General features: G+C 48.2%; 1 protein-coding gene across 1 annotated transcript in view; it reads left to right on the forward strand.

The window, feature by feature from the left end:
* Nucleotides 1-1,038: 1,038 nt before the first annotated feature.
* CHST8 (carbohydrate sulfotransferase 8) overlaps nt 1,039-26,076 on the forward strand; it is a gene marked incomplete at its 5' end in the record, with an annotated part of 51,452 nt that continues 26,414 nt past the window's right edge. Inside the window, one exon of the mRNA XM_049787448.1 lies at nt 1,039-1,186. Coding sequence (XP_049643405.1) covers nt 1,039-1,186 — 148 coding nt within the window. The remainder of the gene's footprint in view (nt 1,187-26,076) is intronic.

The following is a 26,076-nucleotide window of genomic DNA, read 5'->3' on the forward strand; positions in this document are numbered from 1 at the left end:
CTCTTCAAAAGTGGGAAAAGTCTACACAGCAGGCCCCAGACAACCAGCTCTGCCTGCAGAGGCTCCTGGGAGCTTCTCCTTTTGATGCTGCCTCATGCATAGACCAGGGGCTCCCCATGGTACTTGTTGGATAGAAAAAGGTGTTCCCCCTGGGTCCTGGTCAGTTTCTGGTGAGAGTAACAGGACATATGGACCCTTCAAAGGGGAGAGCAAAGTGTGCTTCCTGTGGGGGCTCTCCTCAGCCCCCACCATGGGAACATGAATCCTTGCTCTGGACAAGTAACATTGCGTACCCATCAGTGACTTCCACTTGGCCAAGCTGGGGTTATTGGCTGGAGTCTGGGATTTGGACAAGACACGGCAGTCACATGGGCAAGGTAGTTACATGGGCAGGTCCTGGATCTACAACCGGGCTCCATCTAGGGCCCCACACCTCAATGGACACTGAGATGGCAGCTAGCAGACACATATGGGGCCGCATGCCTTTCCTCACAAGCTGGGACCAGGGTGGTCTGTCCAGAGCTCAGGCCACCTATCACCTCATCCAGCAGCCCACAAGCCCTGCCATTCATGGGAGGGCAACATTGGCTAGAGGCGGTTATGACTCCCTCTGACATCAACTAAGCCCTGAGGTCCTTCTCAAAACACCTGTTTTATGAGGACCCATTCCTAGCCTCCTAGAGGACAGAGATGGAGCAAGGTCTTGGGCTCATCTCCAGAAACCTGCAACTGGATCCCACTATACCTTCACTCCTGCTCCAGAGAGTACACCTGTGTGTGAGGGACCAGGAAATCAGTTGCTAGAGTCGGCTGCCACTGGCTCTACATCTTGAGGCTCAACTCTGAGTACCCATCAGGACCCACATGTGCTCTGGGGTGCACATGCTTGCATCTGGCAGGCAGAATCTGGGATCTGTTGGGCTGTGCTCCCCCTGTCCACTTCCCTACATCTCAATACTTATCATCTCTCTACCCTCTGCCCCTTAGAATCTGGCCTGATGGATGCCCGACGTGGAGGATGAGGAAAGTACGTGCCTCCCTCGGAGCCAGCCCGGGCGGAGCCCGCAAGCCGAAACCATGCGGCTGGCCTGCATGTTCTCCTCCATCTTGCTCTTCGGGGCCGCAGGCCTCCTGCTCTTCCTCAGCCTGCAGAAGCCCACGGAACTGGCACCCCAGCAGCTGTCAGGTGAGCCCCACCCTGCCTGTGTAAGAATCTGGCCTCTGACCTCTGTCAGGCCACTGCTCTCAGGATCAATGGTCACACTTCCTGTCTGAGCCCCTTTTGGTGAGATTCGGGTCTGAGGGGAATTCTGCCCCTCCTGTGGCCCCTTCGCCATGTCTCAGACATCTGAGGTCAACAGCATATGTTCCCAGGGACTGTTTTTCTGTCCACTTTGGTGACACCTCAGGTCTCTTCCTTCATTGTTCCCTTCCCTCATGGTTCCACTGGGAGGATCCACTAGCCCCTGCAGAGGTCTGTTGTGGGCAGGATAGGAAGAGGGAGCTGGGCCCCTGAGCTGGGGTGCAGGGATGGGCTATAGGCACTGGGCCTCTACTTTGTTCTGAGGCAGGGAAAGCTCCTTTCCTGCTTGAGTGTGTGCAATAATGCTGGGGTGTCCCAAGCGTCTAGGTTCCTGGTCAGAGTGGTGGGAAGGGGTAGCAGGGAGAGAGCAACAGAGCACTGCACCGTCCTTACCTGCACCCTGAAGCCCCAGCCCTGCTCCCCTCCATTCTGAGTGGACTGTGCAGGAGGAAGCCAGGGCTGGGGCTCCGTGAGTTGGCTTGTGGCACAGCCGGAGGCAGCTGGAGACATGGTGAGTCACCGGCTGACTCACACCTAGGCCAGACCTCACAGTGGGCCTGACTGCCTCCAGCTCTGAGAAGCGCAGGCACAGGACGAAGCCGGCATTTGCAGGGGCATCAGCTGCCTCCTGAAAATCCCGCCAGGTCTGTGACACTGGACCCTCATAGACCCCACAGGACCCCACAGGACAGCACAGGCAGGCTAGGCCAAGCTTGAGTGCCCACAGTGTGTGTTTTCCACGCAGAAGCAAGCAGTAAAAAGAGGGTGCTGGAACCCGACTTGGGTGAATGACATCTATATAGCTCTGTTGTGTGTCTTTTTTGTTAACTTGATTGATTAATTGATTGATTGGTTTCTGGACCATACCTGGCCATGCTCAGGGGTTACTCCTGGCTCTGCATTCAGGAATCAGCCTTGGCAGTTTGGGGAACTATATGGGATGCCGGGAATCGAACCAGGTCCCTCCCAGGTTGGCTGCATGCAAGGCAAATGTCCTACCACTGTGCTATCTCTCCGGCTCCCCTGCTGCATTTCTTTGAGACACCTGTTCCCTGGAGACTTTTGTCCCAATCTCCCAGTGAAGACTCCATAGAGGGCTGGGATGCAACAAGGCTCCAGGGCTTTTCTGCTCACTGGCTCATTGGGAGAAACATATAGCTGGGATCCCACCTGGACTCTCACCACCTGCACATGTCGCGGACCAGGAAACTACCTCTGAGGGCTCCCCAGATGGTGCGGATGTAGTTGGGGTGCACACTGGGGCTGAGGGTCTCATATCCCATGCCTGGGATCTATGGAATGCGTCTTTGAGGTCCATGACAGAAGGCCGCCCAGGGACATTATGGACTGCGCTGAGTTACTACTTCTGTCCTTCCTATTGTCTGTGGCAGGACCTCCAGCCCTGGAGCTGCTCAGTATTGTCCAGTGCATCATGTGTGGTCCCTTGTAATAAGGGATGCGCAGGATAGGGACTGGGGTGGGAGCCAGCAGAAAAGCATAGAGCAGGGATTGGTAAGGCAAGTGGGATGCAGACACTGTGGGCTCTCTTGGCCTGAGCTCTCTATCTGTGGGAGGAACCTGGCCCGCCCACCCTCACCACGTGTGTGTCTGGCAGGGCCACCTCAAGAGTTTGGGTAAATCCCAGCCAACGGCACCACGAAACTTTAAGTAATGCTTCCGTTACTGTCCCCGAGCAAAGTGCCTGTGACACGGACTGCTTGTGTTGATTTGTTACTATTCATTTATTCTTTCCCTGTACTTCTCACAGCAGCCTAATTGTGATTCGGTACCAAGAAAGCAATATCAAAGTAATTTTCCACAACATTAGTTACAATTTTCTTCTGATCTTTCAAGTGAAACAATCCCATCCTGTTGGCTTCTCTGAGCATATAAACCTTGATTACATTTATCTGTTGGAAACCAGTACTTACAAAGTGTATGTATCCAGCTGCATGGGTGGGTGGGTCCCAGGGCCCTGGACAAGTTTTTTTTCCCCTGTGGATGCCTGTGGAGGCCACAAGGAGCGAGTCTCCAGCAGAAATTCCACACAAGAGAGTCTGACTGTCACTGCCTTGGAAACTTCTCAAGGGATCCAGTGTCTTTGGAGATGTTGATGATGTTTGAACTTGTGCTTCTCAGGGACCAGACCACAAGCCTTGCCTGGCTCATGTAGTCGATGAATCAAAAGGATGGAGGGGTACCATCCTTTTGTTTTGTTTGGGGCCAGACCAAACAATGCTCAGGGCTTACTCTTGGCTCTGCGCTCAGGAATTATTCCTTCCTAGCAGTGTTTGGAAGCTGGGCATCAAACTCAGATTGGTCACATACAGACCGAGTGCCCTACCTGCTGTACTATTGCTCCAGCCTGGAGATGCTATCTTTGCAAGGATTTTTCGTATGTCTTATTTTTCATTTTTGAATCATACCCACCAGTTCTCACTCAAAAATCATTCCTGGGTGGGCTCTGGGCCATAGACAAGTTCTGGGGATTGGACCAGGTCGAGTATGTGCAAGGCAAATCCCTTACCTGCTTTATTATCTTTCTGGTCCCAAGACATATTTTCAAATTAAATTTAATTTCTTTAAAGAGCATGTATCACATAATTGACATAGTTGATCATAATACATTTGTTTCCAGGTAAACAGAAGTGAAATAATTAGAGAAGAAAAAGAAAGATGGGAGGAAAGCAAAAAATAAAGAGTACAGGGCCCGGAGAGATAGCATAGCAGCGTTTGCCTTGCAAGCAGCCGATCCAGGACCAAAGGTGGTTGGTTCGAATCCCGGTGTCCCATATGGTCCCCCGTGCCTGCCAGGAGCTATTTCTGAGCAGATAGCCAGGAGTGACTCCTGAGCACCGCCGGGTGTGGCCCAAAAAACCGAAATAAATAAATAAATAAAGAGTACAACAAAAAATTGTGAAAATTATTGTATCTCTAATGAGGTTATTAAGTCATTGTCAGAATGTTTAGTAAGCTCTTGTTCCTAGTAGATCATTCTGTTACTTTATTTGTTTCTGAACATTAGGTAGCTTCAGATACACATTGGCGTCTAAATTGATGTGTTCCTCTTAGGATGACAGTATAAAATATTGGAGTTATCACGTGGCTGTGAATGCAGCCTGGTGGTTCAGGAATTCCAAGCACGATTGCTGATACTGTGGGGTGTATTTTAGGCCTCCAGAGCTTTCGGAAGTATGAGAAGGCAGAGGCAAGTGACTGCACTAACTCCAAAAAAGCCCTGGTGATAGCAACCCAAACACCAGCATACCTAGAGTTTGGGTCAAATTGATGTCTCTGTAGAAAGCAGAAAATGGTGAAGCAGAGCCATTGGCAAAGTGGTGATTGTCAGTGATGGTGACAGCAGGTGTGACTTTTAGCAGGGTGGAAACTCAGCCCACGCTCTCCTCCTGAGATTGCCAGCTTTCAGCTGCTTGGTTGGTATACCCATAATTTCTCACAGCTTTATTTACATCTTTTTCAAGAACAGAGTGAGTCTAAGGAGATGGCCAGGAGCAGACATGGTGACTGTGTTTGTCCCAAGTAATATTTTTAAATTTTATTATTTCTATTTTTGGCTTACAATAGGATTAGTGATGGTTTCTCATGATCTTTGGGGTCAGAGGGATAGCTCCAAGTGTTGGGGCACCTGGTCTTTGAACACTGCTGGCAGTAATCCCTGAGCACAGAGCCAGGAGTAACACTGAGCATGGACGCCAGAGTGATAGCACAGCAGTAGGGCATTTGCCTTGCACATGGCTAATCCCAGACGGACCCCGGTTCGATTCCTCGCATCCCATATGGTCCCCTGGCCCTACCAGGAGCTATTTCTGAGTGTAGAGGTAGGTAACCTCTGAGCGCCGCTGGGTTTGACCAAAAAGAAACAAAAACAAACCAACAAAAAAGAAAGTGGCAAGAAAGCTCTGTGCTCTGCCAGTCTGGACATTCTACCCAGTTTTAGAAACTTATTATGGGGAATTTGAACACATTCTAGTAGATTAGGGTGATACAGTGAACCTCACAACACCCCCATCTGGGCAGGCTGACTCTATCCACACCCATATCCGCTCCCCTCCTGTCTGGTTTTGAAACCAGTTACCATATCAATTCAACCACAAATATTTTTTGTTTTTTGTTTTTTTGTATTTGGTTTTTGCTATTTGTTTGGGGCTATTCTTGGTGCTGGGTCTTACTCCTGGCTCTGCACACAAGGGTCACTCCTGGCACCCAGTAAGGTGCTGGTGATGAAAGGTTGGAAATGTGCAAGGCAAATGCCCTACCTGCTGTACTATCGCTCCTGCCCCAGCAGAAATTTCTAACATGAGTCAATTCTCTAAGAGTGTCAGTTCCCAAGCATATTAGGCTGTTCCCACCCCCACCCAGTCTGCATCTCTGTTCTCCAGGATGGAGCAAGTATGTGCGGTGACCATCTGTCTCTACAAGTGTGTAAAGCTCCCCCTCCTCACGCATTTCTGCTCAAAGAAACAGTCCCTTGTCCTTTCCTTTCATGAGTGTGCCCATGCTCGGGCTGCCTGTTGGAATTTCTGGTGTTGTCTTCCCTCCCTGTCATTGCTACTAACCAGGCAAATCAGTAGCTCTAGCAGAAAGAGGATCTGGGCACTTTTCTTCTTAGGGGACAGGAATTTGCATGCGGTGCTGAGGGCTTCCTAGGAGGGGCCCTTCTCTCCATTTGTCATTGTTGTCTGGAGACAGTGGCTGCGGTCCTTCCACCTACTGGGTGGATGCCAGGCCACACTCCCAGTCTAAGTGGGATGCATTTAGGTTTAATGGGCCTGCATGAGCTGTTAGTGACCCGTGAAGCCAAAGTGAATGGTGGATTGATCCTTTTAGTCACTGACGGGTTGAAAAATGGGACCGATCTTATGATGAAGGTTCTGCTTATACACAATAAACCAACCTCCTTCTTTCCTTCCTTCCTTCTTTCTCCCTCCTTCCCTTTCTTCCTTCCTCCTTCCTCTCTCCCCTCATTTCTTCCTTCCTCCCTCTCTTCCACTCTTCTTTCCTTTTCTCCCTTCCTTCTTTCCTACCTCTTTCCCTTTTCTCCCTTCCTTCCCTTTTCCTTCCTTCCTTCCTTCCTTCCTTCCTTCCTTCCTTCCTTCCTTCCTTCCTTCCTTCCTCCCTCCCTCCCTCCCTCCCTCCCTCCCTCCCTCCCTCCCTCTTTCCAGACTGACAGGAGCAACTGCTGAAACCCCTTAGAGCTGGCAGAAGGGAAGTGGGAGCTGTTCTAAGCCCTGAGCCAGTGCCTGGCTCTTTCCTGCCTCACCACTCCTAAGTAGGGCTTCCATTCCAAGGGCAGGTGGACTTTATCCTCTCCTCCTGTGTCTGTTCCCTGAGCCTCTAGCCTCCTTGTGCGAATCCCACAGCCCTTGCTAGGCTGACACCTCCTTGTTGTGACTGTGAATATCAGAAGTGACATGTAATTGCAGTGATCCATCCTGTTAAGTAGCTGGCAACGTCTCATCGCAAAATCAGCAGTGTTGGGACTCTGGGACCACTATTTCTAAACAATGCACCTGCCTTGTGTTCAAACCCTCTCCAAACCCCTGCAAAGGGTTTAAAGCACCCCTCCTCACACCAGGGCCTTTCTGTAGTCACAACCATTTTTTCCTCAGCAACCCCACCAGGGCACTGAGCCCCATGGCTGTGCTTGGAGGGGAGTAAAGCAGGGGTCTCAGAGTACAGGGTGGACACAAGGTGTAAAGGCTGGGGGTATCCAGAACCTGGGGTTCAGTGGCCAAGCTCACAGACTCTGAACTCTCACTGTGTTTAATGCTGCTATGGTGTGGCATTGGCTTCCAGTGGATGTTGATCCATGAGCATGGTAGGGGCAGACATGGGACCCCTTGACATTAAGCCAGTGAGTACAGAAAGGGGGGCTATGCCAGAATACACTGCTTTTTGGGGCTGTCTCCCCATAGTCCTTATCTGGAATCTGCTTTCGGGGGTCCCTCATTACCCTTCTTTTTTTTTTTTTTTGGTTTTTGGGCCACACCTGGCGGTGTTCAGAGGTTACTCCTGGCTGTCTGCTCAGAAATAGCTCCTGGCAGGCACGGGGGACCATATGGGACACGGGGATTCGAACCAACCACCTTAAGTCCTGAATCGGCTGCTTGCAAGGCAAACGCCGCTGTGCTATCTCTCTGGGCCTCTGCTATCTCTCCAGGCCCCTATCCTTCTCCCTTAAGAGGTCCTGATATGAACCTCTAGGTTGTTTCCCTGGGCTCTGTCTTCCCTGCAACTAGTCATTCTGAGTAGCAGCCTGAGTCTCAGGGCCCGACAACCACTTTTCTGGTGTGGCCCTAATTTCCTGGGCCTTCACCATCCCACAGGAGGGGACACACTTTGCACACCCACACCCCACCTGCAAAAAGTGTCCTGGGGGTCTCGAGCCAAGGCCCTGCTCTCCTACGATGCATTTAAATATGCTAAGTGGAAAATAATGAGCATGTAGGAACTAGTCATAGGAATCACTTAATTAAATTAGGAAACAGACAGCATATCACTGTAATCTAGAAATTGATATTAATAGAAAACAGTCCCAGAATTGTGCTCCAGGTTCCTAGGGGCGGGGAAATGAATAAGGAGAGTGGGCAGGATGGCAGAAGCACATTCCCTCAGCAGAGATGGGTTGAAGGGAACAGAGATAGGCTAAAAATAGGTCCAGGAACTGGAGCGATAGCACATCGGTAGAGCATTTGCCTTGCATGTGGCCAACCGGGACAGACCGGGATTCGATCCCCAGCATCCCATTTGGTCCCCCAAGTCTTCCAGGCACGATTTCTGAGCACAGTCAGGAGTAACCCCTGAGTGCTGTCAGGTCTGGACCAAAAACCAAACAAAAAAATGAAAAGAAAAATAATAAAAATAGGGCCAGGAGCATGGCCCATGAGCTGGTGGCTAGGACTCTCCATGGCTGTGAGAGCAAGACCATGTGATCAGGGTTCGAAGACTCCCCACTTGTCTTTAGCACTCCTAGCACCTGGCACTACCCAGAACTTGAGCTTCATGGTCCTTCCCCTGGAGGCTACAGCACTGTCCTAGCCTGGACTTGGGATACAGAAAGGAATGAGGCAGGGCTGCCCGACAGTCCAGCAGCACTGCTGCTTACTGCCAGGCCCTTTTCTCCCCATGCCCCCAAGAGATTCCATGGCAGCCTGATCCCAGTGCATGGCTCCTCTGTGTCTGGTCAGTGACTTCCCAATAAAGAAATCTAGAGTTCCAGCCCCCCAAAACTGGGTCTCCCATTGTGTCGAGGTGGGCAGGGCCAGTTCCGTGTTCCATGGTGGCCCGAGGGAACTTTGGTTTCAGGTTGTGTCTGTGTAGCTGCCGATTGTTACCAGACCTCACCTGGGGCAGGGCCATGAGGGGGGTGAATTGAATCTGTTCACTATTTCTGGGGTGAGTCGTGTCTCTCAGGCTGGCATGGGGCCTGGTGTGCAGGACCTCTCTCCCTCTCTCTTTCTCTCTGCCATGGGGAAGACTTGGTGAGGAGAATGACCCAAATGAATCAGGTCTGAAACCCTGAGACTACACACACACACACACACACCGGAAGCTGAGTCTAGGTACTGGAGCATGGTGACAGTCCACAGGGGCAGAACCTGGGCATGAGGGGACAGTCCACACTATCTGAGTCCTCATGCTGTCCTCTGGGCCCCCCAGCACCCACACATCTGTGCCCATCATTGGCCAGCATCTGCAGTGGGGCCACTCGACTGCAAAGCCACCGAGTCCTCTCCTCAGGAGAAGTGCAGACAGCCCCATCCTGGAGTAGGGTTGGGTGACCCCCGTGCACTGTCTCAGGATGCTAGGAGGACTCTTTCCACTAGTTTGGGGCTCACTGACATGGAAACTGGCTGTGATTAGGCTGGGATCATACAGCCTGGCTCAGGCTGGGCAGGCAGAGTTGTTTGAGAGTTCAGGGGTGAAGAATCGCCATTCCGAGAGGAAAGCAGCCAAACCATCTACAGTCACCCCATGGCCGCCACCCAGGCAGACGAAATAATGAAATTATGCTCATCCCATTTCAGGTTGAGTGAGCTCTGCTCAAATTAGTTCCTTTCCAGATCCCTGCCAGAAGGAGCAGGAGTCATTAAGGAATTTTCTGGGCTTGCCCCAAGTCTGGCCGTCCGTCAAGCTTGCAGAAGACACAGGACTTGTCGAATGCATGCAGGCAGAAGTGTCTCCTCTCTGGGGACAGAGGACAGTGACAGGAGTAGAGGATATGGCAAGGAGGTGGCTTCCACCATATTTCACCACATAATTGCTGCAGTTTTATGCCAGTTCCCTCCCCACCTCAGTGGGCTCTGAACATTAAGTGAAGCTTTTTTTATTATTAAAATTAATTGTGCCTGTGTTACTGGACCAAAAAAAAATAATAGAAGGATAGAAAAAGGAGGATATGACAGTGACGCAGTGGCAACAATTATACAGTGAAATATGGGGCTCTAAACGCAACTTTCTAGAGCCATTCATTTTTTGAGCAATATCTCCTGAGCTCCACAGGCATCTGCCCCAGGCCTGGGCTCCTGCAGAGACAGGAACTGGGGACCCCACCTGCTGGGAGAGTGTGATGAGTGTGAGGAATTCTCATTGTCTCCTGGACTCTTTCTTCCCACTGAGCCAGCTTCTCCTTAGAGGTACCTTTGCCATTGACAAAGCTGAGTCTGAGATTCATGCAACCTCTCACTGATCAGAGAAGGGAAGACCCCCTCCCCAGCCTCTGTCCTGTGTCCCACCTCACTCCCTCGCCTCTTGCTTCCTGGTGGAGAAGGTGCAGCCCCCTCAGAAAGTGCTCCCTGCCCACACAGCACAGATTTCCCAAACCCTAGAATTCAGGCAGATGTAGAATAGATAGAGTTTATTATGCCTGTGCCCTTGTAATACTCCCAGAGAGAGGTGGGTGTCACCAGGAGGGATGGGGGAGCCCATCTCAGGAGCTAGAGGGACTCGGCCTGACTGTGCACTTTATTTATTTTTTTATTTGGGGAGGGCCCACACCCGGCAGCACTCAGGGATTACTCCTAGCTCTGCCCTCAGAAAGTGCCCCTGGCTCTGGGAACCATATGGAATGCCAGGGATCGAACCCATGTTCATCCTGGCTCCGAGAACCATATGGGATGCCAGGGATCGAACCCTGTCCATCCTGGGTCAGCTGCATGCAAGGCAAATGCCCTATCACTGTGCTACCACTCCGGTCCCTCCAGTGTGCACTTTAGAATCACCATCTACCTTAAGGGTGATTTCATTGCCTTCCTTCAAAAGTCTTTACAGTGCCACTAGGAAACTTCTAATCTACTGGGTTTGTTTTTATTTTACTTTATTTAAACACTGTGGTTTACAAAGTTGCTCATACTACAGTTGTTTCAGGCATCCAGTGTTCCAACACCAATCCAACCATTCTTGTGACCTTCCCTCCACCATTGCTAAGGGTGTCCCCTTAGCACCCCTTTTGAATAACACCCAATGGTGCTCAGGGCTGACTCCTAACTCTGAATTAAGGAATTACTCTTGGTGCAAATCATAGAAGACACCAGGGATCAGACCCACTTTGACCTTTGTGCAAGACTATATTATTGCTTGGGTCTCAAACTTACTGTCTTTGTAGACTGATCTTCCCAAACGTTCCACATAAATGTCATTATACAATCTTGCCACTGGCCTCTCTCACTTGGCATCATGTGTCTAAGAGACATCCTCTGGTAGTAAGTAGTTCTCCGGTGTCGCTTCATGTAGTTATTCAGGTTGAACATTCCATAGTCCCCAATGGGGGAAGAGAAATCCCATACCCACTATTTGGGGAGGATAGGAGTGACTGGTCCAGTAGTAATTCCCGCAATAACTAATTCACACAGATATGGAGATTTTAGCAAGCAAGAAACTGCACGCTGTTCACCCACAAGCTAGTTGCTCCACCTTGAGGAACCACAAGCCTAGATGGCAGTTCTCTGCTAAGCTCTCCTGCCTCCTTTTTATTGAGATCCAAACAAACAAAGCCTCTCCCTGCCCCCCAACCAGGGTAGGGGAAAAACCAGATGAAAGGCAATGGGAAAACAAGACCAACGGAAAAATAATTAAGATACAAATAGGAACTATTTCAAAGGCCTCTATTTACCTCACAGCTTCATGTTTCAGATCCTGCCCAGTGCTTTATCTGGCCACCAGTTGACAGGTATTCGATTCTGAATACTTGGAAGCTGCTCTGAGGGAGACCATGTTTTCATTTCTCTTCTGTAGAGACTTCAGAGGAGACTACCTCGGTTATACAGTGAATTTTATCATTTTGTTATTCTTATATTCTAGATACAAGTACTCACTAGAATTACAAATGAATTCCCCCTCTGTGGGTCACCTTTGCTTAATGGTATTTTTTGTTTTGGTTTGTTTTTGTTTTTTGTTTTGTATTTGGTCTTTGGGCCACACCCAGGGGTTACTCATGGCTCTACACTCATGAATCACTCCTGACAGGCTCAGAGGACAATATGGGATGCTGAGGATCGAACCTGAGTTGGTCATGTGCAAGGCAAATGCCCTCCCCGATGTGCTATTGCTCCAGCCCCTCTTAATGGTGTGGGTTGTTTTGTTTTTTTTTTTAGTACATAAAGGTTTTCCATTTAAAGAGGCAAAATTCACCCTCTTTTCTTCTGTGGATGATCATGCTTTTGATGTTGTAACTTAGAACAGCTTGGTCTAACCAAAGGATGAGAATTTCTCATAGTGTTCTTCTAAACCTGGTGAGGCCAGAGCGATAGTACAAAGAGTAGGCCACTTGCCTTGCATGTTGCTGACCTGGGCTTGATCCCTGAGCACCATCACAAGTAATTTCTGCACACTGAGTCAGAGAGTACACCCTGAGCATCGCTGGGTGTGGTCCAAAATAAAAGGTCAAAAAAAATTAAAAACCTGATAGTGATAGCTCATATCTATGCCTGTGATCCACTTTGAGTTAACTTTTATGTTTTATGTGAAATATTATTCTAAATTGATATTTTTTTGCAAGTAGATATACAGTTGTCCCAACACCATCTATAGCACTCCCCTTTCCTGTGTTGAACTTCCATGATCATAATTGATCATAATAAATTGGTCAAAATGAATTGGCCATAAATGGGCGGGGTCAGTTCTGGTGCCACTGTCCTATGGGTTTGTCTGTCTTTCCTAGGTAGAAATTGTAGGTTCCTACCAAATTGTAGCAAAAGAAATATAAGCCCTCAGCATTGTTTTCTTGTCTGAAGATTTTTTTAAGTCTTTTCTGCTCGTTGTAAAGACCTTGTAAGGGCCTGTGGTAATTTTAACATCAGTTTGTTGATTTCTGCCAGTTCACCCACCCACACAAACACACACAAAAAAAAAGTCTAGTGAGGTTTTTACAGGCATTTTGTTGAGCTTAACAATATTTTCAGGAAGAATTGTCCTGTCAGCAATATTGAGTCTTCCAGTCCATGAACAGCATGGATGGTCCTTCTATTTGGTTCCCCTTTCTTTTGCTCTTCTTGGCAATATTTTTAGCTGTAATATTTAGCGATGAAAGAAAAAGAAACCTTATTCTTTTTTTTTTTTTTTTGGTTTTTGGGCCACACCCGTTGACGCTCAGAGGTTACTCCTGGCTATGCGCTCAGAAGTCGCTCCTGGCTTGGGGGACCATATGGGACACTGGGGGATCGAACCTCGGTCCGTCCAAGGCTAGCACAGGTAAGGCAGGCACCTTACCTCCAGCGCCACCGCCCGGCCCCAGAAACCTTATTCTTTTATTGAATTACTCCTACATATTTTTTTGTGTTTTGTTGTTGTTGTTGTTGGTGGTGGTGGTGGTGGTGGTTTTGGGGTTTTTTGGGGGGGCCACACCCGATGGTGCTCAGGTTTACTCCTGGTTATACACTCAGAAATCGCTCCTGGCTCAGGGGGACCATATGAGATGCTGGGAATTGAACTCAGGTATGTCCTGGGTTGGCAGCATGCAAGGCAAAATGCCCTACCACTGTGCTATCTCTCAACCCTTGTATCTTCTTTTTTAAACGCTATCATGAATGGAATTCATTTCTGGATTGCTTGTTTTTTAGTTATTCAGTGTTGATACAAAGATATGCAGTTGAGGGGCCGGAGAGATAGCACAGCAGTGTTTGCCTTGCAAGCAGCCGATCCAGGACCTAAAGTGGTTGGTTCGAATCCCGGCGTCCCACATGGTCCCCCAGCCTGCCAGGAGCTATTTCTGAGCAGCCAGCCAGGAGCAACCCCTGAGCACCGCCGGGTGTGGCCCAAAAACCAAAAAAAAAAAAAAGAAGAAGAAGAAGAAGAAGATATGCAGTTGATTAAGTTCTATCTTGAACTTTTACCCAACAACTTGCTGATCAAGGCTAGTAGTTCTTTGGGGGAGTCCTGAAGATTTATAAATACAAAGTCATGCTTGCAAAAGGAGCCTCCCTTCTGCTTATGTAACCTGAGTTTCATGATCAGTGTTTACTGATTAGCATTTTTATTTTGTCTGTTTATCGAACTTATATTTTCTTTTATTTTTTTCTTTTTTTTTCTTTTTTTGGTTTTTGGGCCACACACGGAGGTGCTCAGGGGTTACTCCTGGCTGTCTGCTCAGAAATAGCTTCTGGCAGGCACGGGGGACCATATGGGACACCGGGATTCGAACCAACCACCTTTGGTCCTGGATCGGCTGCTTGCAAGGCAAATGCCGCTGTGCTATCTCTCCGGGCCCTTGAACTTGTATTTTCATGTTGTAAAATCATCCAATACTTATTCTTTCCTTCTTTATTTTTTTTTTTTTTTTTTACTTTATTTAGTTCCCCAGATTCCTTCCAACTTTTGACATATAACAGAATTTCTTCTTTGGGCTATTGATACTTTTTTGTTTGGGGGTTATTCCTGGCTCTGTACTCAGAAGTTACTCCTGGTAGGCTTGGGGGACTATATGGGATGCTGGGGATTGAAGCTGGGTCCGTCCCAGATTGGCCATAAGCAAGGCAAACACCTTACTGCTGTGCTATCACTCCAGCCCGAAATTTTAGTTGTTGTTGTTGGGTATTAATATTTTCATGTTCTCTGGACAGATACCAAAAATGGGCTTGCTGCCTCCAGCTTTTGGTTCTTTTATTTTGGGGGGTTATGTGTCCGCAGTGCTCAGGGGTTACTTTTGGGAGTATTCTGGGGACCATATGGGATGCTAAGGATTGAACCTGGTTGGCCGTTTGCAAGGCAAACACCCTCCTTGACACTTTAGATTTTTTGGGAAGTTCTGTAGCACTTTTCAAAATAGTTCCATCATCTTATACTGATGAAATAAAAAAATAAAACTTTTATTTCTTTTTTTTGCTTGATTGGTCTGGCTAGACAATGTAGCACAAATTAAATAAAGTTTGTAAAAAGAATGGTGCCTGGACCTTGAGAGAAGAAACATTCTGCCTTTCACAATTAAGAATAATAATAGGGGCCCAGAGAGATAGCACAGTGGCGTTTGCCTTGCAAGCAGCCGATCCAGAACCTAAGATGGTTGATTCAAATCCCGGTGTCCCATATGGTCCCCCGTGCCTGCCAGGAGCTATTTCTGAGCAGACAGCCAGGAGTAACCACTGAGCACCGGCGGGTGTGGCCCAAAAACCAAATAAATAAATAAATAAATAAATAAATAAATAAATAAAGAATAATAATAGATGGAGAGTTTCCTAGACAACCTAAACCAGTTTGAGAAAGTTTTTTTCTATTACTAATCTTTGGGGAGAGGGGACTAACAAACTGGAGTTGAATTTTGTCAAATGCTTGTTCTGTAGCTATTGAGATATTTGTGTTGTGTGATCCTTTGTTCTGTCTGATAGTGTGCTGTTTTAGTAAAAACAACCTTGCATGCATTCTTGAGCTAAGTCCCACTTGACTGTTGTGTTTAATCCTTTCTCTGTGTTGTCAGATTCATTTTACTTAAATTGTGTGGTAGATATTTTATTTACAAGGGATTGTTCTATCCTTTTCCTGAAATATCTTTGCTTGACTTAGGTAACAGGTTACTATGGGCATTAAAATGGTTCGGAAAGTATTTTTCTTCCTTCTTCCCTTTTGCAGGAAGAATTTCTGAACACTATTTCTTCTCTAAATATTTAGTAGAACTCACTAGTGAGATTAGCTGGGACTTTGTGGGAATATTTTTAAATGGCTGTGTGACTTTCTGTACTGTTGTTCAAATTTCTAGTTTTGTCTTGAATCACCTTTAGAAATGTACCTCCCTGGGGCCAGAGTGATTGCTTAGCAGGTAGGGGATTTGCCTTGCATGGGGCTGACCCGGGTTTGATCCCTGGCATCCCATATGGTCCCTTGAGCCTGCCAGGAGTAATTTCTGAGTGCAAAGCCAGGAATAACCTCTGAACACCGCATAGTGTGGCCCAGAAGCAAAACCAAAAAAAAAGGCAATACACCCCTCTCCTGAGCTGTGCTCATTCTAATCCATCTGTCTCATTTGTTCATGTCAATATGATTTAGTCCCCTCACTTGTTCCTGAGTTTTTCTTTCTTCTCTGTAAATCTAGCTAGAAGTTTATATGTTTTACTAGTCTTTTTCAAAGAACCTCCTATTTATTTCATTCTTTCATTTTTTTTTCACTGCTTTCCATTTCACTGCTGCTGGTATTGATTTTTCCTTCTTGCCTGCTTTGAGTTTAGTTAGTTCTTGTCCTACTTTCTAAGGCAGAAGCTCAGGCTGTTTTGTAGTAAGATCTTTTCTAGTATGAGCTCTCTTCAAATCTTTTTTAATAATGTCTTTCTGAATAGAAGCTCTTTCCTACTACAAAGGGTATGGCTTTGAATTTCCCTCAAAATCTTGTTTTGTCTCCAGTTCACTTTAGCTGCCTCATATCAATCATACATTTTCCTTCCACAGTATGACAGTCATCTGACCAATTGCTGGCCCAGGCCTGTGTCACAGTCTTTCACAGAGGTATAGAAATTACCTGTCATGAGATTATAGATGAGGGCTTTTCTGGCCAATTAATGGAATACCTCACCCTAGCATCCTAGCACAATGGCACTGCCAGGGAACAAGGTTAGGGTGAAGGCAGCAGTGTGGTCTGAGCACCATGGCCTTATACTGTACTTCCTGAGGGTAGTCAGTCTTCTCAGATAACTCTTTGCTAGGTTAGATTCCAAGGTGTTTGCCTTGCATGCAGCCAACCTGGGATGGACCCAGATTTAATTCCCAGCATCCCATATGTCCCCCAAGCCTGCCAGGAACAATTTCTGAGCAAAGAGCTCAGAGTCACCCCTGAGCCCTGCCAGGTGTGGCTTAAAAACAAAAAACAATCAAGCAAAGAAAGATTCCAGAGCTCTAAAGTGATGAAAGATTTGGGGTTTATTTGGGGGGGGGGGGTGTTATAACAATACCTGGTGCTCTGGGCATCTATATTCAGGGATCACTCCTTTCAGGCTCTGGGGCCATGTAGGGTACCAGGAATTCAACCCAGGTTGGCTTGTGCAAGGCAACCACCTTGCCCATTGGACTACCTCTCTGGCCCCTGAAATGAGAGGTTTTTTTTTTTTTTTTTTCTTTTCCTGTCATTGCTCTTTGGGAGAATATATTTAAAGACCCCACAGAGCTATCCTAGGAACTCTCCCTCGGGCCTGAACTCTTCTTCACAAATAGGTAGAGGCTGCTGACCAAGTGCTAAGCCAAGTACAGCCTAGATATTCAGAATACCCCAGAAGATGTGGAGCCCTTGCAATTTGTTCTTGTTTTTTCTTTCTGTATTATTTTAACTTTATTTTTAATTTTTAAATTTTATAGAACTTTGAGTTACCAAGTTGTTCATAATACAGTTGCTTCAGGCATTAAATGTTCAAACACTAATCTTCATCACCAATGTGACCTTCCCTATGGAAGCACAAACAAATTTACTTAATTTTTCTTATTACAACACAGAGGCAAGTGGAATTACCGAAACGTAGATCAACACAGGTTGATTTGAAGTGACTGTTCCATCTCTCCGTGGTGTTACTAAAGTCAGTGTCTAAGGATTTACTGGGCTGTGGTTGAGGCTAGTCGAACTTTCTGTGCTACTGTTTAGGCTCCTTAAACTTGGAAGATTTCTATGTAATATTCTCATCAGATTTTCTGTGATCCTACTTGGATGACAGACACTCCTACACTTGATCTTAGCCAAAAGGCCAAGAAGAGATGGGATGACACTTGTATAAAGTACTGAGGTGTCGTGCAGCGCCCACAAGCAGCCATGTGGTCCAGGAATTATAGATAGATCTAAAACAAATTTGATGGCTTAGAAGGTTAAATCGTGGAGCTGCCGTTTCTGTTGGAGGTATAAGAGGTGGCATTAGGCTGCTGTCATTTATGCAAAAAGGAGAACATGCCACCTCACAGGGCTTTCTGAGAAGGCCACAGAGGAATCATTCAGGATCAGGTTACCTGGGATATCTCAGCACTCACTATTTTCTTTTGCAGCTTGGTAGAAAAACTGGGTCATTTTTCTGCTGGGAAGATGGTGATAGTATTATTGTTGTTGTTGTTTTAAGTTTTTATTATAACATTGTGAGTTAAACCAAGTTGCTTATAATGTAGTAATTTTTTTTTTTTTTTTTTTTTTTTTTGGTTTTTGGGCCACACCGGCGATGCTCAGGGGTTACTCCTGGCTGTCTGCTCAGAAATAGCTCCTGGCAGGCACGGGGGACCATATGGGACATTGGGATTTGAACCAACCACCTTTGGTCCTGGATCGGCTGCTTGCAAGGCAAACGCTGCTGTGCTATCTCTCTGGGCCCATAATGTAGTAATCTTAAGCATTAAAAGTTCCAACACTGGGGCCAGAGAAATAGCATGGAGGTAGGGCATTTGCCTTGCATGTAGAAGAATGGTGGTTCAAATCCCAGCATTCCATATGATCCCGTGAGCCTGCCAGGAGCGATTTCTGAGCATAGATCCAGGAATAACCCCTGAGCACTGCCGGGTGTGACCCAAAAACCAAAAAAAAAAAAAAAAAAATTCCAACACCAATGCCATCATCAGTGTGATCTTTCCTTCACCAGTGTCCCCAATTTCTTACCCAATATCCTAGCCTACCTCCCCTTTCAGCACAAACAAATTTACTTAATATTGTATAAAAATATATAACAAAACTTACATCACTAAGGGTCCATTTGAAATCATTGTTAAGTCTCTCCCTGGTGTTACTAAAGTCATCGTCCAAGGATTTACTGGGCTGAGTGGTTGATGAGATTGAACCTTCTGTGTTACTCTTAGGCTCACTGTGCTTGGTGGTCTTCTGTGTAATTTTCCCATCAAAACTTGATGTGCATATATTCTATATATCCATAATATTCATCTTGTATTGGGACCTTGATACTGCCCTACAAAGCTCATTTCTAATATTTTACTGCCTCAGTCCCAACCCTTACTTCCCCCCATCCTCCCATGTAGGTGCAGCTAATGACATGAAGCTCACCACATAGAATGATAAGTGCAGTTAGAGAAATAACTACATTGAAAACTATCATAACAATGTGAATGAATGAGGGAAAAAGAAAGCCTGTCTCGAGTACAGGTGTGGGTGGGGTGGGGAGTAGGTAGATCTGGGAAATTGGTGGTGGGAATCCTGCACTGGTGAAGGGGGGTGTTCTTTTTTTTTTTTTTTTGGTTTTTGGGCCACACCCGGTAACGCTCAGGGGTTACTCCTGGCTATGTGCTCAGAAGTTGCTCCTGGCTTGGGGGACCATATGGGACACCGGGGGATCGAACCGCGGTCCGTCCAAGGCTAGCGCAGGCAAGGCAGGCACCTTACCTTTAGCGCCACCGCCCGGCCCCAAGGGGGTGTTCTTTACATGACTGTAATCATACAAGTACAATTATTTGTAATCACAGTGTTTAAATAAAGATAATTAAAAAAAACTTGATGTGGGGACCGTAGAGATAGCATAGAGGTAAGGTGTTTGCCTTTCATGCAGAAGGATAGTGGTTCGAATCCCGGCATCCCATATAGTCCTCCAAGCCTGCCAGGAGCAATTTCTAAACTTAGAGCCAGGAGTAACTCCTGAGTGCTGCCAGGTGTGACCCAAAAGCAAACAAAAAACAATAACATTGGGACCGGAGAGATAGCACAGCAGCGTTTGCCTTGCAAGCAGCCCACCCAGGACCTAAGGTGGTTGGTTCAAAATCCCGGCATCCCATATGGTCTCAGTGCCTACCAGGAACTATTTCTGAGCAGATAGCCAGGAGTAACCCCTGAGCACCGCTGGGTGTGACCCAAAAACAAAACAAACAAACAAACAAAAAAAAACACACCACCACCAACAACAAAAAACTTGATGTGATCCCATTGGGCTGAGTGGCCATGAGGTCCAGGATCTATAGAAATAGATGTAGAACAAATTTGGTAACTTGGGAGTTTGATAAGGTTAAGTCTCAGGGATCCACTTGAGCCCTTGTCCTGCTGAGCCCTGGTGATCTGGGGGTCCCTGCAGCTGACCCTGAGGGTTGCATTCTGACCTGAGAGGGCCAGGCCTGCCTTTTAAGAAGAAAGACAGGCTCCCTGAGGGCTATGACTCACATCCATTCACACCTCCTTTTGCCTTGGTAACTCAAGAGGTGAAAGTTTTTTTCTGGGCATTGGTGTGAGCTTGGGCAGGAGGTGACAGGACCCAGGAGATGTGCAGATCCTCAGCATGATCATATGAGCACAGCCAGGCAGCTTGGTCCCCCACTGGCCACCCATCTGTCATGCAGGAAGGAGACACTGAGCCCCTGCTGGGTGCCTAGCAGTGCTCCCCTTCAGGCAGCTGTTGTGCTCCTGCCTCCCAGGACGGTCACACCTTTATGAGACCAGGAGGCCTAGAAGGAGTTTTTACCTGGTCATGGGTAGATCTACTATCTACACCCCACCACTGTAATCAGGTCTACAGCCCTGCCAGACCCTTTTTACATGCATGTAATTTGCACATACCTAATCACATTCCACATTTGGTCTTGTTTTCATTTCCTGCTATGTGCTCCACCTGGTCCCACAAGGATCCTCCATTTTAGCAGCTTTGGGTCTTTGTTGACTGCTGCAGGACTCGGGACACGCCTCCCTCCCCTATACATTTGTCTGGGTGAGTCTGGGTGACTACTGTTTTGGTGACTTCATAACTATTTTCCTTTCCTCCACCATCTTCTTTTCCTCTGGCTATTTTAGAGGGTGTCCTTGAGCTTGTGGAGACCAAACCCCAGGTTCTGTAGTTTAAGGACAGAACTTACTCCAAGTTGTGTGAAGAGGACCAGCTATCTTTCTAGAACGTTTCATGGGATAGCCTGGGTAGAGCTGCTGCCAATTGCCATCTCCTGGGTAGTCTGTGCAGAGGTAGGAAATGGAAAAGCAGGAAGCAGTCTGGGTGTCTTGTGGTGCATTGCTCTGGCCTTCCATGGCTGTCTTCTTTCTGCATCTCCTCAAACCTATCAGGACCTGGATTTCCTGTTACACTGGGTTGGAGCCACATTGACAATCTCCTTTACTGAAATTGAGACACAATCAACATAGAACATTAATGGGGGTGGAGGGGGAAACAGGCAGAGCAATAATACAGTGGTAGGGCATTTGCATTGCACGTGCCCAGCCCAGGACAAACTTGAGTTCAATTTCCAGCACCCCATATGGCCCCTTGAGCCTGCCAGGAGTGATTTCAGAGTTCAGAGCCGGGAGTAACCCCTGAGTGCCACCGGATATGTCCAAAAACAAAAACAAAAAAAAATTATAGGTATTATTTTGTTTTTGGGTATTTTTGGGGGTGGGAATATCCAACTATGCTCAGGGATTACTCCTGGCTCTACCCTCAGAAATCGCTTCTGGCAGGCTCAGAGGAACATATGGTATGTCAAAGATTAAACCCAGGTTGGCAGCATACAAGGCAAATGCCCTATCGACTGTGATACTGCTCTGGACCCAACATAAAATATTTATGGTCAGATGTACAGCAATGGGAGTGTTTCTCCATATTGTGAAATCGTCACCCCCTAAAGTAGTGACACTTACGATTCCCGGAGAGACAGTCCAGTGGGTACTTACATGTGGCTGACCTGCGTTTGATCCCCATAGGGTCTCTTGCCTCCTGCCAAAGGTGGTCCCTGAGTGCAGAGACAGGAGTAAGCCAGCCCTGAGCACTGCTGAGTGTGGTCCAGAATCAAAAATCTCCCCTCCTGTGGCAGTTGTCAGATGCTCAGGGCCTCTCACGATGCCTCTCAGGGCTGGTTCAGTGAAGGTCATGCCTGGTTCCCTTTGTCTTTTGTACCCACCAGCTGACGACCACCAGCTGGATTTTCTGTGCCTGTGCGCGAGGGTTTGGCTTGCCTTTAGCTTCTCCTAAAAAATGATCCTATGGCATGTTTGTGCCTGATTCATTTTACTCAGCCCCATATCTTGGGGCCCATCCACATCTGCTGTCACAGATGCCCACACGTCACTCCATGTCAACGTGGAGTTCCACGTTGCTTAGTTTCCTAGAGACGCATGCCTGGCCTGGTTCTTCCTTTGGCGAGCATCACCAAGGTGGCATTGACTCACTGTCATGGACCTGGTTCCTCTGTGCCATATTCCTCCATCCGCATCCTTAGATGATCACTTTGGCTGTTTCTGTGTCTGGACTTTGAGAAGAATACTGAGCTGAATGTGGGGTGCAGTTTTTTTTTTGAACCCATAAATTTGAATTATTTTTTGTTTTTGGTTTTGGTTTTGGTTTTGGGGCCACACCCGGTGATGCTCAGGGGTTACTCCTGGCTGTCTGCTCAGAAATAGCTCCTGGCAGGCACGGGGGACCATATGGGACACCGGGATTCGAACCAACCACCTTTGATCCTGGATCGGTTGTTTGCAAGGCAAACACCACTGTGCTATCTCTCCGGGCCCTGGATTATTTTTTAAGATAATATGCAGACATGAAGCTGCAGATTCTGATGCCAAAAATAATTTCCTTTGTTGTTGTTGTTGTTGTTGTTGTTGTTTTTGGGTCACACCCAGCACTGCTCAGGGGTTACTCCTGGCTCTATGCTCAGAAATCGCTCCTGGCAGGCTCAGGGAACCATATGGGATGCCGGGATTCGAACCACCATCCTTCTGCGTGCAAAGCAAACACCTTATCTCCATGCTATCTCTCCAGCCCAGAGAATTATTTCTAATCATTTCTAATTCTTGCTGATTCTACCACCTTTCTAAATACCCATTGTGCAGGGATGTGGGTCTGTGAATGTGGGTGTCTGTTGTGGCCCCGGGAGACAGCCTGACTGGGCCATGCAGGGTGTCCTGGGTCTGAGGCTCTGTCCCTCTGTCCCCTTCACACATCCCACACCTCTGGGACATGCTACATCTCCTGCCAGGTAGGAGTGAATGAGGCTGCAGGGAAGCAAACCCCACCTCTACCCTGCCAGCTGGGGCACCCCAATCCCATGTGCAGTCTCTGCAGACTCCAGATGCCCTTCTCTGAGGGCCTCCTGCCCTGAAAACACTGCCTGTCTTCAGTACCACTCCCTCCCTCAGCTGTTTATTCCTTAGCTGCTGTTGTGTTGGTCTGGGGGTGGCTGAGATCTGTCATTCCCTTCAGTTCCCAGCTCCACAGCCTACCGAGAGGCCACTGCAGCCTTTGGGAGGTGAGATCAGGCTGGGCCCCCCAGGGGTGCATCTGCTCTGCATGTCAGGCTCAGCCTCTTTCCAGGGCCTGAAGCCTCCGCAGCCTGCCCTGTCCCTGGTGATGTCATAGGTGTGACACCCTCGAGCCAGCCAAGGGGCGGGCGTCTGACACCTTCCAAATAATACTGTTTTCCAAACTGTTGCTGAAGCTGCTAAAATGTTTTTTAAAAGCCTTTACACTTCCCTTGATATGAGGCAAATACCTTCTGCTACTGGTGCGGGGTGGGGGTGCCACCAAGATGGGAGCAACAGCCTGGAGATTGAAGCTTCATCCCCGCCCCCCCCCCCCCACGGCATCTGGAGAGGGACAGACCTGGGGGCTGCAGGATTGGCTGTAAGGTGACCCCTGCCAAAAAGGGTCCTGGATGCTCCTCCTGGTATCTTGTGGGGAGCAGATGTATCTGAGATGAGCCCCCTGCCCTGCTGTGTACCATGTATTCTACATCTGGAAAGCCTCGGCTCACCCCAGAATTGTCTCAAGGTATCTGTGCAGGAGCTGGAGAATTGAATGTTCAGTTCTTAAGCCAGGCTTTCTTGCATGGCAGGGGGCAAGCTCAGGGAGGTGACAGGACCATGGGGTATACTGGAGGGTCCGGATGACAGAAGACAGATGCTCAGGTGGAATGGGGGGAGACAGCAGGTCTAGCTTAGCTGACATGCACAGTGGGTCCTAAACGTTCATGCCAGGCCCAGCCTCTCAGCATGGGGGCCCCCTCCTATAGGCAGGCCTCCATCTGCCACCTGTAGATCACCTCTCCCCCCACCCCCGGTCAGTTTCTGGGTGGCAGTGGGAGGGCTGGAGCCACTGAGGAGCCACAGACTAACCTCTCTGCTGTGAAGATTTGGCACCATTCCTTCACAAGCCAAATTCCAGAAACTTTCTGAAGCCATGCTATGGAAGCTGGCTGGTCTTGAACCCCAAAATCACACTACCAGCTTCTAGCCAAGAGCTATCTTAGAGAGGGTTCTGGAGTTCCTTGGACCCTGGAGAAAAGCAGAAAGGGACAGTCTGTGCACTCACACACACACACCAAAAACACAGCACACATTACCAACTACACCCCACATACATGCAACACCACACACACACACACACACACACACACATCTACAACCTCACATTTTCTTTCCATCATAACTCCTCACCAGCACATAGCCAAACATATACACAGTTGTGGTCACACTTGCACATGGCCACTGTCCCCAGCCTTGACCCTGCCCTGTTGCAGAGGCACAGTCCTTGGAGGGCCAGTAAGAGGAGCAGCAGGGCAGAAGCATGAGAGGCCCGAGGTGCCCAGAGGTCCTTGACCCTCTTCTCAAGGCTGCTCCTGCCTCTCTTCACCTGAGGGTTCAGCCTCCCCGGCAGCTGGGAGTCTATTTCATAGGGCCATGCTGGTCATTGCTGAGCATAGATGGTTGTCACTGTGCAGGCCCAGCCAGGACACAGGGAGGGCTGGTGCTGAGGCCGGGTCTGAACAGAGCTTGTCCTCAGTCTATGGCTTTGCCAGTCCCATGTTCAAGGCCTTTAGTAATAGATCATTTCTGTTCTGTGGCAACAGGAAATCCAAAGTCCGCATCGACAAGGATGGAACTTTTGGGGGGGACCCCGGGGGGCACACCAGATGACGCTCAGGGGTTACTCCTGGCTATGCGCTCAGAAATCACTCCTGGCTTGGGGGAATCACATGGGACGCCGTGGATTGAACCGAGGTCCGTCCTGGGTCAGCCGCATGCGGCCCCAAGGATGGAACTTTTATGAGAGGCCATAGGGTCAGAGGATGGCTTCTGGAGATCCTTTTGGGAGCCTGAAGCCCAGAGGCCAGTATTGGCTTTAGAAATGTGGTTTTGCATTGTCACCAGGAGAGGGCGCGCTGAGCTCACTCACAAAGTTCATGCTCCTTGGTCCTTGGAGACTGCCCCACTCCATCAGGATAGAGCCCAGGTTTGTTTCTGTCCATCCATGTCCAGCCAACTTCCAGCAATATAACAAAGGATACATGACCTAGCACATATGAGGTGCTTAAAATGTCTGTTGAGTGACTGAGATAGAAGAGGAAGGAAGGAGGAAGGGAAAGGAGGGAGAAAAGGAAGGAAGGAGGAAAGGAAAGAAGGAAGAAAGAGAGGGAGGGAGAGAAAGAGGAAGGGAAAGGGAAAGATGAAAGAATGAATAGAAGGAAGGAAGAGTGGGTGGATTGGCGTGTAGATGGATGGATGGGTGGTGGGCGGATCAATAGATGTTGGATGAAGCAATAACTAGCTGGTTGGGTGGATGGACAGATGGACAGGCAGTTGTGTGAGTGGGTGAATATACTATAAGAAAGTGAGATGTCAGCTTAGTAAAGGTTTGTTGATAGACTGAAACCATAGTCCCTGCTATATACTAACTTCTCAGGAAATAGAGAGCTTCACATCTCCAGGCAAAAGGCCCAGATGCTGATAGTTCCTAGCAGCACCCATGCCCAGCTAGCCTGAGGTCTGGCTTCCCTGTTCCAGTTTCAGCTCTGAGCTGAGCATTCATGACCAGAAACAAGTCCAGAAGGCCATCTGTCTGTGCACAGGTCAGGTACCTGTGGATGAAAGAAATTCCCCACCCAGGTGTAACTGCTGGTCCACCTGTCTGCAGCCTTGTAGCCTACATGGCCCCTTCCTTCCACTCCCAAGGCTCTTGAGCTTGCTGGTTTTGGGCAGCCGGTAGAATACTAAGTGGATCAATAATGTGTCAGCCCTTTGCCAAGAGCTAGTCGCATCAATCAAGTGCTGAGTGGCAGCTAATCATTTCTCACCTGGTTTTCACCTTTCCGGTGATGCATGGACTTGCTCCAATGCTGCGGGGACCCCAGGTGGGTCAGAGCTCCCTGCCCCTTGCCCAACTTGCTCTATACCAGCTGCTGCTGTTCACCTACCTGACCACCTTCCACACACATGGATTTATGCCTTATGTGGCCCCTCAGGTCTGTGTGCATACTGGGCTGGGAGCTTGCGTGTGAGTGTGAGTCTAGAGGTGACTGGGGCCCAGCCTCAGACGTATGTGGGAGTGTCTCTTTGCAGACTTTGAGCACATGCACAGAAACATTTTTGAGCATGGGTTTGCATGTGTTTCTCTGTGGCC

The sequence above is a fragment of the Suncus etruscus genome, chromosome 14 (genome assembly GCF_024139225.1).
Source record: "Suncus etruscus isolate mSunEtr1 chromosome 14, mSunEtr1.pri.cur, whole genome shotgun sequence".
In the NCBI taxonomy this organism is placed as follows: domain Eukaryota; kingdom Metazoa; phylum Chordata; class Mammalia; order Eulipotyphla; family Soricidae; genus Suncus; species Suncus etruscus.